General features: G+C 34.7%; 1 protein-coding gene across 2 annotated transcripts in view; it reads right to left on the bottom strand.

Moving 5' to 3' along the window:
- Positions 1-1,086: 1,086 nt before the first annotated feature.
- PCDH9 (protocadherin 9) overlaps positions 1,087-13,006 on the bottom strand; it is a 710,954-nt gene continuing 699,034 nt past the window's right edge. For both annotated transcript variants that reach the window (XM_090131111.1, XM_031614543.2), the window contains one exon: positions 1,087-1,976. In XM_090131111.1, the coding sequence (XP_089987237.1) occupies positions 1,603-1,976 (374 nt within the window). In that variant the 3' untranslated portion in view covers positions 1,087-1,602. The remainder of the gene's footprint in view (positions 1,977-13,006) is intronic.

The following is a 13,006-nucleotide window of genomic DNA, read 5'->3' as shown; positions in this document are numbered from 1 at the left end:
TTTTTAAACTTTTGCATGCTATTTATTTGTGTAAATAATCTGTCATGCTTTAACAAAAACAATCTAAAAATGTTTGGACTTGAATTTGCTTTGCGTGCAACTTAGATCTTATTAACATTAGTAGTCACTCTGCTGGTTTGACGGAGGTGACGTGATACTGGTACCTGCCAGGCATTGTCCAACTATGATAACAAACAATTAAACAGCAATAATTAGAGATTTAACCCTTTATTTCCCCCAACTAGCCTACCAGGAGAATGCTCTGTTACATCATGAAGGCACAACACATTAAATATTCTCTGGCTATGGTCTAAAAACGCTTGTGTTACTACAACATTAACGCAGATGAAGATCCACACAAATGCTGCTGTTTCAGCAATACAAACTGTCTTAGGTATAGACACACACTTGCCCAATTGGAAAAACATGATTATTGTATTTTCTTCCTTTATAATTTCCTTCATAAATTTCAGCTGAGATCAATGTCAGCTGCCACTCATTAAATTCCAGACTGCAGCTAACAATCAAAGATTCCAAATTAGCAGCTTTCTCCCTTACTCACCTATCAACAAGAATCTAAATACTCTTCTGTTTTGCAGTTTCCCTGTTTTATGAAACAGAATGGAAGTTAAGAGAAAAAAAAGTTGCATTTTTTTAAAGCCCTTACATATATCCTTTCACTGCTTAATATTTGGAAAAAAAAAAAAAAAAAAATCTACCTTAATGCTAGCATAAGTTGCTACTACTAGAAAGAAAAAAGCATTTTTCTTCTTGCTCTCCTTTCTACCAGCAACCTTCTCTCCCACCTCATCAATCTTATTTATTTATTTATTTATTTATTTTTGTCTTTTTAACACAAGTGGTTTGAGTTCCTTGGAACACTGTGTGTCAGACAGATTACTAACACAGAAACACCATCACTGAAAATGAAAGCAAAACAACAGGAAGCAAATGAAAGAAAGTAAAAAGCAACTCTGGAACACAGAAATATGCTACCGTATTTTTTCAAGTGAATGTTATAAGTACACAAATTTTGTAAGTAATAATTGTTTCTATTTACAAGTATTTGAACACTGATTGACTTATAAGTGTCCACTATCATTAATAGCACAATAGGTTTAATGTTTACAGTTTCAGTTGTTTTGTTTGCTATATGTTCTCAAGTATAATGGTCCCAGCATAGATCAATGACAACAAAAGCACAGTTTTCTAACTGGATATCCTTTTCAATCATTCCAATCCAATGAACTTTGTTGCTCTCCCACTCTCTAAATGTATCTTCTGTTGTTCATAGCAGCAGTCCAGGGTCAAAAAAAAAAAAACAAAAAACACCAACAACAAACCAAACAATAAAAGAATATTCTCAAACTGGAGAGATTGCTGCAGAGTTTAATCATGTCTATTTAACAAAACCACACAACTAGTAGGAACTCTTTCATCTTGCAGGACATCATACCTTCCACGGTGCTAACATAAAGATATGCATATCTCTGCTAGGCAAAGCATAGTTCTAGAGGTCTACTCAGTACATAAAGCTCTGACACACACACAGTATTAGCAAGTCTAAGTAGGCTAAAGTCATTGGCCCAAAGTAACCATTTCTTATAGCTGGTGCTCCTTTGGACTCTCAGCAGCTCCTGAGGCCTGTTTATAAGACTTCAAGTTGGCCAGAGGAATGTCAGTCATGTGATTGCCAGTGTTGAAATGGCCCTCACTGGAACCATACTGCTTTCGATCACTGAATTGGTTTCTGTTGCTATCTTCTTTCCAGGTCCTGGTCAGTGTGTGTCCATTAACTAATTTGTCCTTCTTAACCCATTCTTTCTGAGGTGCAAAGGTAGACATTGGAGACTTTGGCTGTTGGTATGGACCCAGGCTGGGAGGCATCCAACAGTTATCTGAATGACCCAAAACCAGGCATTCTTGAGTACACATCTCTGTAGCTTCAGCTAATCCTCTTGGCCCAAGAGGCCCATCTGTAGAAGAAGAAGAAAAACAAACAAACAAAAATAACAACAAAACATAAAGAAGAAAGAAGGAGAGAGGGGAAAAAAATGACATATTAGATTTTGATATTTGACATAACACGTATACATATACTTCCTGAGAAAATTTACAATGATTCTGAAAAAAATATTATGTCTTTCACAAAACCTGTTATGTTCATGGTAAATCCTAGATACTTCTTCATTGTGTTGGAGTGATTGCTTTATAGGCTATGTACTCTGGACATGCAATCTCTAAATGTGTGCATACACAGTTTTCAAAAGATGATTAAATTAGCCCTAAATTATCAGTATTAGGTTCTACTCCAAATAAACTTAACCCTTCAGTCACACTGAGAATACAGAACTAGGTAGGTAAAAATATCACTCTTGCAGATGCTGAGTGAGAATTGATACTCCTTGTAAAGATCTGTAGTCTAGATGCATGCTTTTGCTATCATCTCACCTTATGCCTTTAATGCTTTGGCAATTTAACAATCTAAGAAACATTTTGCTGTCTGAAAATGTGCCTGTCCAAAGGTATTATCTAAATGCTAGAAGTTTCTATATTTCTACTATTGTACAAACATAAGTTAGTACATAACTTTAGACATCTACCCAGTAAATAAAGCTCTGATATACACTCCCAAAAAGTGGGAGAGAAGTTAAACTTTGCAGGATTTACTATGAACACATGAAAATACTGCAAAAACTTCAATGTGTTTCAACAGAAAACAGAGTAAAAAAATGTATTTTTTCTGACCATTAACACACATCTCAGCAACCGTAAAAATCAAGGGGTAAATGAAAAAGGAAGGTTATATAAATCTTGTTCATCATAAGGAGTTGTTCTCATAACTATTTTAAGTCAGAAATGTGAGAGCACAGGAGACTGATATTAAGATTTGTAATGTACTACACATATTAAATATCTTCATCATCTTCCACACACCACTGAGGACACAGCTGGCCAGCTGCGGGCATCTTGCAGTCTAGCAGACAGGTCACCCATATCTTCTATAGCACTAACTTTCTCTCTCTCACACTGTATTCCTAAATGACTTAACTTGTTCATCTAATCAGACTGGATTTATGAGGAAGGACAAGCCAGTAAAAAATGTAGAGAAACTACTTCATATGTCTTTGTGAGATATTTCTCAGTATCTGAAATATATTTTTCTACATGTGTCACAGTTTTGAGCAAGATTTTTAAGACGCCCTTTCTCAACTCCAGAGCAAATCAGCTAGCTAATTTTGTAGACATTTAAAGAGCTAAAGACATTTTTCCTTGATTAAAAAGCCCAGTAACACGAAAGAAATTATAGATTGATTTTTGAGAAAAAATTTTAGCGGGGAGAAAGGAGAAGTGAAGTTACAAAGCATCTTGAAAAGTGGTATAAATCAAGAAAAATTCCAGTGATGTACCAGCAAAAAGCAATTGTTTATAACAATAAAATTGAGATGCAAAATAAGTGAGGGCACTAACAAAGATTTCTGCATTACAATGCTGAAGAATATTTCATTCTCTTGTACACTATGCATGTACAATAAATTACCACAATAACAAGTCCCTTCCTAAGCACTCAATTTATCTCAATTAATTTAATAATTGCTATTTTTTCTCAGTTTTTTTTTTTTTTTAAGTTGCCACATAACAGTATATTGTAGTAAGTTCCACAGATTATCAACCTACTGTTTTTACACACGCACAGAAAATGCAATCATATCTACTTCTGCATGTCCAAATGTAATTTGTTCTTATTTCTGAGTATCACCTATTTTGAATATCTAGAAAATACACAGTACACTGCTGGCTTGACAAAATGCAATAAACTATAATAAAAGTTGTTCTGCATTCCTTGTATAGCACAATATCCTACTGCTGTTGATTAGAACATTAAAAAAAAAAAAAATGTACAGAATCAATGCCACTTTCTATTTAGGTCAATACAAAATGAACCATTAATCCAGAACCATTAGAGGAGGGGAAAAAAAAAAAAAAAAAAAAAAAAAAAAAGCATTTGTAAAGTGGAGAGTTATCTAAAGTTTCAAGGAGAACCAAAAACTTTGATTCAAAACTATTCAGAACTATGATAATTCCCTGGGAGAAAGGCATGGTTCTTTCTATAATGCTCTTCACTGAATACTCTAATATGCAGTTATGATCAAATGGAGGCAAGTATTTAGCGCAAATAAAGTAATAATAAGTAAAGGAAGTGCACCTAGTTTATTGTTAACATTTTGAAAGTTAATCTATAGATTAAAAGATGAGAATTTATTTATATATTACTGTGACAATAGAAATTTGATTTTAATGCTGGCTTTTGTTGTTGTTTTTGTTTTGTTTTGTTTTGTTTTCAATTTCAGAGGAAGAATGTGAGAAGTTCCAGAACTATTTCCAGCGTGCTCACTTTCACAATACTGTATGATCTTACTGACCAAAGAGTACACATTTGGCAGGGATTAGAACCTTCGATACACAAAGAAAACTGTTTACCACAGAATGACAGATTCAAAAAAAAAAAAAAAACAGTGCATGCATTCTGTGCTTCCTATCTGTGATGGAATAAGAGGTAAGCCTCAGAGCCTTCAATACTACAGTTCTGAAAGGGATGTTATTTATTTATTTATTTATTTATTTTCTGTCCATTTAAATAAATTTCAAGACATAAGACATTTATTTCCATTTAAAAATTAAATGATCAATAATCTTATTTTACTTAGGACAAAATGTGCTCCTCTAAGCTACATGTTAAACATTTTTTAAGATTCACTCCATTTGTATTTCTTTCTTCAATAACAATGCTAGATTGCTTGTGTTGTTAAGCTGAGAATGGATTTTAAGCACCCTTTTGCCTTTGCCATCTTTGAGCTGATAGACTTTCTGGAGACCACCAAAATAATAAGATATCTATTATGGTGAATAACAGAAAGTAAGAATGGGATGATAATTCTGAGATATTCACCTAATCAGGAGAAACATCTCCTTGTTTTTTGATGTTAACAAAGCACTACTGTCTCACTTGGTCTTATTATTGTGTGCAAGTCCTCCTCCAGTAAACCTTCCCTGTGCAAAGATTTAAAATAAAATCTTGATTATGGAAGTCTTCACAAGGGACAAATTACCATTTTTTTGATTGGTGTAGGTGACAAATGACAGCTGTGGGCAGTGAGGCCTTCCGCTCTCATTAGAGGACTAGGAACTCCAGGGCAGCCCCAGCGCTATTCCTTTAGCTGTATTTGAACAGTTATTCAAAAAGCCATGGGGTTTGGTGCAAGTCTGGACACACTGTTAACGTGTGCCTGGACATGAAAGTCTGTGACTGAAATGCCTGCCCAGACTTGGGAAGAGGTTTGGGTTTCTACTCAAGTGAGTGTGTATATTTTCAAGTACTCTGTCTCATGTCTTCTGTTCTGTAAAATACAGGGAAAATTTACTTGCCTTATTGAAATATTGTGAAGTTGAAGTTCACAAAATGCAAAGCATCATCTCTTACATTATTAAAAATATTTATTTTATCACTTTTGTTTTAAGACGTGACACGAGGAAAATAAATCCATAGTGGTTTTTTTTGTTTGTTTGTTTTGTTTTTTAAGAGAAGATTTATTATTATTATTATTATTTATTTATTTATTATTATTTTTTTTTTTTAAGTAATAATGTTGTCGTTGAGCTGCTACTCATGACTGCTTACTGGTTCTGGAGAAGGCAGCTTCATTCATAATGCCTGCAGTGCTCTTCTCACCTCATTTCCAGTTAAGCCTTTTAGAACAAACACAGTGTTTTTGTAACTATCACTGATAATAATGGGAATTATGGCAATTTAGAGGACTTTAAAAATGTCCTACTGTGACTCTCTGAAAGAAGATTGAAAATAAATTTTGAGAAGAAAAAAAAGGACCTCACTTACAAAAAAAAAAAAAAAAAAAACACTTAACAATATGGTTTTCTTCAGATTTTATGTAATTATGTTCTCAACTATAAATAGGTTATTTTTTTCTAAGACACTCATTCAGGTTGTTATTAAATAGCATAAAGCGAAATGATCATGAAAAATATGATGGAAGAGAAATCTTCCATTTCCATGGGTAGCTTCTGAAGAGTTGTCTGCTTTGTATTGTGAAGCAGAATTTTCACGTAATAATGATTATTTTTCTTCTCCACCGCAGATGAATAGTAGCTTTTACTCAGTTTTCTGAAGTTGTTTCATTACTACATACAATGACCTCACTTAAAAACCTGTTCTTGCTGCTTTACGTTTATAATTGCATTAATTTGTTTTCATAAAGATGTCGCTGAATTTTCTGTATCAAGTTTTTTCCACAGTGAAGTACTTTCTTGATATGTTTTCTTCAAAGTATTTGTTTTCTGAACAATTCGTAATACATGAGACTGGTTATCAGTCTTGGCTACTTGAATATATAATGACACAAACGCTGAAAAAGCTGTACAAGCCATCTGTCTCTGGAGTTCATTGTTTTGAAAGCAAACACAAAAAGTGCATAACAAATACTCCTTTAAATTGTCTTTGTAAATATTTATATCGGGTCTTACCCCAAAATGCTTTTTTGTTATTTTATTCTTTTAATAGCTGACAAGCAGATGCATGTGTCCTCATAAGCAGACAGGTGTAAGAAGAAAAATAACGTATGCCACTAAATAGCTAGTCATACCCTAATGGTGTGGTCTTTTATCACTTTTTATTGTACCCTGAAGCTAAACAGTTATTTCATTGATTAACTTACTGCTGCAATTAGCAAGTAGCTTCTGGTGTGTTGACCAGCTGCTTTTCAACCTGCTTCTTTAAAATACTCTTGCTTAAAGCCAGAAAATTATTTTTTCAGTGCTAAAGAGTCAAGACGATGAGCTCAAATCAGTGAGGCTTTGTGTTCTCAACATAAATAAAAATAAAATAAAATAAATGTGCTCTTTGCCTAGGGGCACTGACATTAAGTACAGTGGATTCAAACATGGCCACAGTTGTGTTTCAAAATATCATATTTATTTAACTTTTCATATTACCTCTTAAGCAGAAAAGAACAACAGTCACAACATTTTCAGCTCTATTTAAGCTCAAATACAGAAAGCTTTTTTAATGCTTTCATGGGTTACTTAATTATCTTTTCTGAGACCATATGATTTTTACAGCCTTTCTGATATATATTGGAACTGAGATGACATTATTACATTTCTTGGATGTTTTGTAATTACTGTGTATAATAAATACAAAAACTGCAAATCAATTTATAATAAAAAATATACTTTTGACTTCCCCCCCCCCACTTGGATATCAGTGAAATGAATGAGAGCCTGTTCTTCTTATAATCTGGTAAGAAAAATCCAAGACCTAAAAGTCACATACATGTTATGCTACTTGTGTTCTCTAGATAGTTTATTAACAGAAAGATTCTTCAGTGACTGCAACAAAAAAACATATTTTCAGAAACTTATTACATGCCTATTCCACGTGAAAAAGTCAGTACTGTTAAAATAATGAATGTCATGGCCCCAAACCACCTTGTTCCAAGGTCCCTGTATCCACTGCTGCTGCATTTTTTTAGTAGAATTATCACCAGCACCTTGTAACCTGTTGCTTCTCTCTCTTCTTCTTGGCATTCCACCTTCTGTACTCAAGTGCAGATCAAGCCCTGAATAGTTATTTTGTCCTAGCTTATTTTTCATTATTACTACCAAATAATACTGTAAGGTTAGCCTGTATCTTCATTATTTACTAAAGATAAGCTGTTAGAATAATTAGCTACTTAGAATCATTAACAACAAGAGGGACAGTCAACTGAGGAGAGAGGGTTTGTGCAAGGTACTGCTCAGAATACAGAAATCCAACAAACTATATTCCTAGTAAAGCAATTTCTTACCAGACAGGAAAGCCAGACAAAAAAAAAAAAAAAGATTTTCTACACAATTATGTGAAATACCTAAGTGATCCAAATGGCTTCCACTAAACTCTAGGTGGCTAAGATTCAAAGTACAATTCCAAAAATTATGCATGACGACTTCTTTGGCTCCATCAGTTTTGGAATGCAAGATTATTCAAGTACTTGAAATTCTGCTTCTGCACAGAATTGCCTCGGTCTTCTGATGACTGAAATGCTTCATGCCTAAATCGAATCAGGATTACGAAAGTAAATGTTCCCCCTCTTTCATACCTTGAATTTCTCAATGCAGTTGGCATTTTAAGAGTACAACTAACATATATACAGCAAGAGGTTCTAGTTTTGAATGATAGCAGTAGACTGTTTTTCTTTCTCTAGTTTATAGGCTGATTACAGAAAGGTCATCTGTCTTTTGTTTCAAACAGTGTGCAGGGGATACTCATAGTTAGAATATTTCTGGAAATATGAGAGACTCCACTGCAGTTCCCTTTTCTTTCTGATAGATTCAGATTCACTTCTCTCACAGACCAAAATTAACTTCAGTCTTGCTAAAAAAATTATTTGTTATGCATTGAGATACATATAGAAACGCATATATGTTTTCCCACATGTATGTGTTCAAGAAGTAGGAGCAATTGTAGAGATGCACTGCCAACCAGAGCTGGACAAAGTGCAAACCATGTGGAGCAAAGTCCCAAGTTACATGAGGAAATTTACTTCTGAAAACATTCAGTTCTTTGAAGCACATAACAGTTAGAGAGATTCCAGAAAATAAGCAGCTACTGGCACAATTAGGGAGACTGGGAAACATATTACGATATGAAATCTCTTCCTCCCCCTGCTCAAGTGTGACAAGCAAATAATAAAACCACAATCTATGGCAGCACTGGATGTCAAGGAGTCTTTTGAAATATGCTACCACTGTTTCAGACATGTCTTATTTAGCAATAATAATAATTATCAACTATTTTTAGACAAAGCCTTGGGATGGGTTGGTGTGAGAATCCTTCTTTGTTTTTTTGGCTCAAGGCTTGCTTTCTGAGGTATTTCTTGTGATAAGACTCTAGGAGATGAGAGATGGGTATTGCTGTGTGGCAATCAACATCACTGTGTGGACAATTTTACATTTGAAAGCATTTCTTTGGAGCTGTTTACCTTCGGAAGATAGTGCTCAGGAGTGTTTACTGGCGGAAGATCTGGCCTGTGACTAAATAACTCCAGCTTGCTATGGGAAACTGGGGGATGATGGCATTGTATCCTGTGAAGGCAAGATAAAAGTTGGTGCCTCCCTGCTCCCTCTTATCTGCTGGCAAGGCAGATAGGAACAAAGTTTCCGCTGAGACCGCAAAGCCAGAAGCTGCCACTCCAAGGAGAGCTTACTCAACCACTCTGATTTCAACTGTTACTCCAAAGACAGCTGACTCGACTACTTTGGAACCATTGAAAAGGGACCATCATCGCCTTGGTCATGGTCATCAGCGGAACAACAATGCCTGATGACCCACGACTACTGAAGATCAAAGGCTGAACTACGAACCATGCTGGATCCATGGTGGTAACTGTTTCCTTCTTGCCTCCTGTAAAGACTCCTTGCTTCTTCTTTCCTATCTTTTCTATTGCCCTCCTTCCCTTCCCCATTACCTTAATTCATAATAGTATCCGTCCTCCCCTTCCCCATCACCCTAATTAAGATTTGTAATAAACTGGTCGGACCAACATTTGAACAGTTGTTTCTTAATCTCACGCTGGGTATACTGAGTAAGGAAAGGACAAGATAAGGATTAACTCTTGTTTAGGAATGTAGGTAAGCAGGATGTGTGGCCAGATAAGAAAAGGGCATCTGGAAACTGTTGACACAAGGAATGGGTCAGGATAGGATTACTTCTGTCAGAGACAATGGGCCTTCTCCCATGCAAAGGAGACCCCCCACTGCTCATGGCGGGACCATATGTTGATACGTCAGGAATGCAATGAATATGCATGTAAATTCCACTGATTGTGTATTCCTTCGGCCTATATCTGTACCAAGCTTCTTCCTTACGGTGTGCAAGTTTGGAGGAGCTATCCCCCTTGCACCCAGCTTGGCGCCAAATGCTGAATAAAACATACCTGCTTTATAACCTAACTCTGGGTTATAGAGTTTGATTCCGCAAATCAATTCAGATATTAAAAGAACCTCCTCTCCCTCCTATAAATTGGAGCGAGACAGTTGGCGGTTGGAATAGATGATCTCAGCTGTCTCTTCCAACCTCAGTGATTCTATAATTCTATGATTCTAAGTAGTGTACCATACAGACCACATGTTGAAGAACAGGCAGTCTGGACAAATTTCTCAGTTCCTTGCATTGTCTAGGGTAAGAGGATTTTCTAGAAATTATACCTTCCAAAAATTTGAATTTGTTTTACAGTGTTTCAGAGACGTATGTTTTCCTAGACCTGTTTAGTTACATGTTCCTTGGAAGGAATTTTATGGCTTGTTTCTGCAGATATGCAGTAAAAACCTCCTTTGCTATAAAATTAGATGCTAGTGCCAGAAGGCTATTTGCATGCTGCTATGCTTAAGCAAATACACTTAGAGAAAGTATATAAGGAATATCAATAGCATTTTGTAGTTTAGATTTTTCAGGAATCCCATGAAGTCTTCCAAATCAACTTGTCTAGAAATTGAAGGTTTAGTCTGCAATTAAACTCTCTGCTCTTACCATCTAAATACACCCTTGAAATCAGCTCAGCTGAATATTACTACTGTTTTATTTCTAGTTGTTTTATACAGAAATTATTTAATACTGACTTTATTTGGGTCTTAGAGCTTTGAGATATTTCAGAGTAAGAAAGTACTTCTTTATAGCCTAGTTGTTGCTCATTTTGGTTGCTTCCATTCACAGATTTAACCAAATTTTAGTATTCAGTTGTCTGTAAAAGATGGCATGCAGTCATTGTATTGCACAGACTTTGGTGTATACCTTATCTCATTGTAGAGCTTGCAACATACTATGGGTCAAGCTTGATCAGCATTGTCTAGTTTTTATAAACAGATGAAAAGACAAATATGGCATTTAGGACCATTCTGTAGGCAAGCTACAGCACTGAGACACTGTCCATGCAATCAAGAGAATAAGAAGCTGTTCCAAAGCAGCTATGGTCAGGAATAGTGCAGTGCTACCCTGTGAACAGCTCAAACCTTCAGTTCTCTTCACTGTTCATAAAAACCTAGCTGTGCTATTTATCATAGACCTCTTTGATACCTTTCTTTTTTTCAATATTTAACTGGGTGAAAGCTTATACCTTGTATTGATTTAAAAACAAACAAACAAACAAAAAAAAAAAAAAACCAAACATAATTAAAAAGTAGCCTCACTAGATAATCTATAGGAACTTTCTGTTTCTAAAGAGGGATATACCAGCAAATACAAAATATAAAATTTTATTGTATATAAACTTTCAAAGACAAACAAAGCTGAATGTATTACAGCTTTTAGAAATATAGAAGATGCAAACTAGTATCTGGCTTGTTTTTCTTGTTCAGCACATTCTGTCATTAAAAACAAACAACCAAATTAAGAAACAGACCACAAAATATACAATGTATTCCCAACTTCAGTCAGTTCAAGTTCAGTAACCTTCTTGGGTAAGCGGAAGGAACAAACACTACCTTCCCCACCCAATGATATATATCTATATCTGTATCTGTGTCTGTATCTGTATCTGTATCTGTATCTGTATCTGTATCTATATATGATTTGTTAATAAATGAATAAAGAGTAAATGTTTTACACATCTCTAATACAGATTCCACTTTTTTGTCACAGATGAAAAGTCAACATTTGAAAATGGAGAGAATCCAAATACAATAGCACATCAACAACCAGGCCAGTAGATTCTTCCCAAGAGGCTATTGTTATTTGGACAGATTGTATGACACAGAGAGAACAGGCAGCATATCTTTATATATTTGAGTTCCATGCTTTCACCATGGCATGGAAGTCATCCATCTTCTCATCTCTGAAAATACTACCATGAAGAATGCTATTCTATTTCCTCAAAATTAGCTTTTCTTTTTTTTTTTTTTTCTTTCTTTTTTCCCTGCTGTACATTTAATTTTAGCAGGGCCATCCAATAAATCCAGATTCCACTGAGAATTCAAATGAACTTCCTAAACTTGACTGGATTACTTAATGAGACCAACGCACAGTCAGTGTTCACGTATTTGGGCTAATACTCATTTTCGGCATGAAATATTTTTTCCTTGTGTAGCTCTTTATTGTGTTGTCTAAATATATTCCCAAATGTGATGATGGATGGTGAAAGTAAAATATTTGCATAGCTTCCCATGGTCACAATCATTTACTATCTTTTTTTCTTTAAAACCTAAATATTTATGGCATTTGATCAAAATATTTCATTGAATTGATTTACAGGTAACCTGGTGAGACAGCAATATTTCTGACATTTTTTGATCTATTAATATGCCACAAACATGAATCTGCTGTCAGTCAAAAACAACTTGAGCCTCAATTTGAAAGATTCTGTCTACTTTTTATCATAAAATCAAATTCTGGTGAATAATTTCTCTGTATTGAATATGAAAAGACAATATTCAATGCTTAAAGAGGTAGTATCTGATATGAGAAAGATTAGCAGAATGTGTTTATTGGCAGAAGCTATTGTCAGCAAGATAGCTGAATAATATTGACTACTGCATGGTGTTATAAGCTTTCTAAGCAGCTACAATACACTTGACCATTAGCTCATGGAGGAAAAGTAACACAAGTCAACTTGCATCTAATTTGAATGTTATGATTTTTAAATGAAGTCTTCTAAATTAAAGGGCTGTTTTTCCTGATCACTGTCTATTCTCCAGTAGAGGTCTGATCTTCTGGGGTGATAAATACTAATCATGTCTTCAGAGCAGGCATAGTGTGTGGCATTTTTATTTGAGTAAATCTATTGGCTATACTAATCTGTAATTGAATAAAAATATGTCATGCATATATCAATTATGAAATATGACATATGTTCAAATATTGATACATTTATGTATTTTATTTGTATATACGTTATGTAAATTTTCAATATTTTTTACTTTTATACATTATATACATATGTATCCTATATGTTTGCCTATC

The sequence above is a fragment of the Phasianus colchicus genome, chromosome 1 (genome assembly GCF_987193195.1).
Source record: "Phasianus colchicus chromosome 1, bPhaCol1.hap1.1, whole genome shotgun sequence".
NCBI lineage: Eukaryota > Metazoa > Chordata > Aves > Galliformes > Phasianidae > Phasianus > Phasianus colchicus.
Note: the sequence above shows the minus strand (reverse complement) of the source record. Positions and strands in the feature narration are given on the sequence as shown.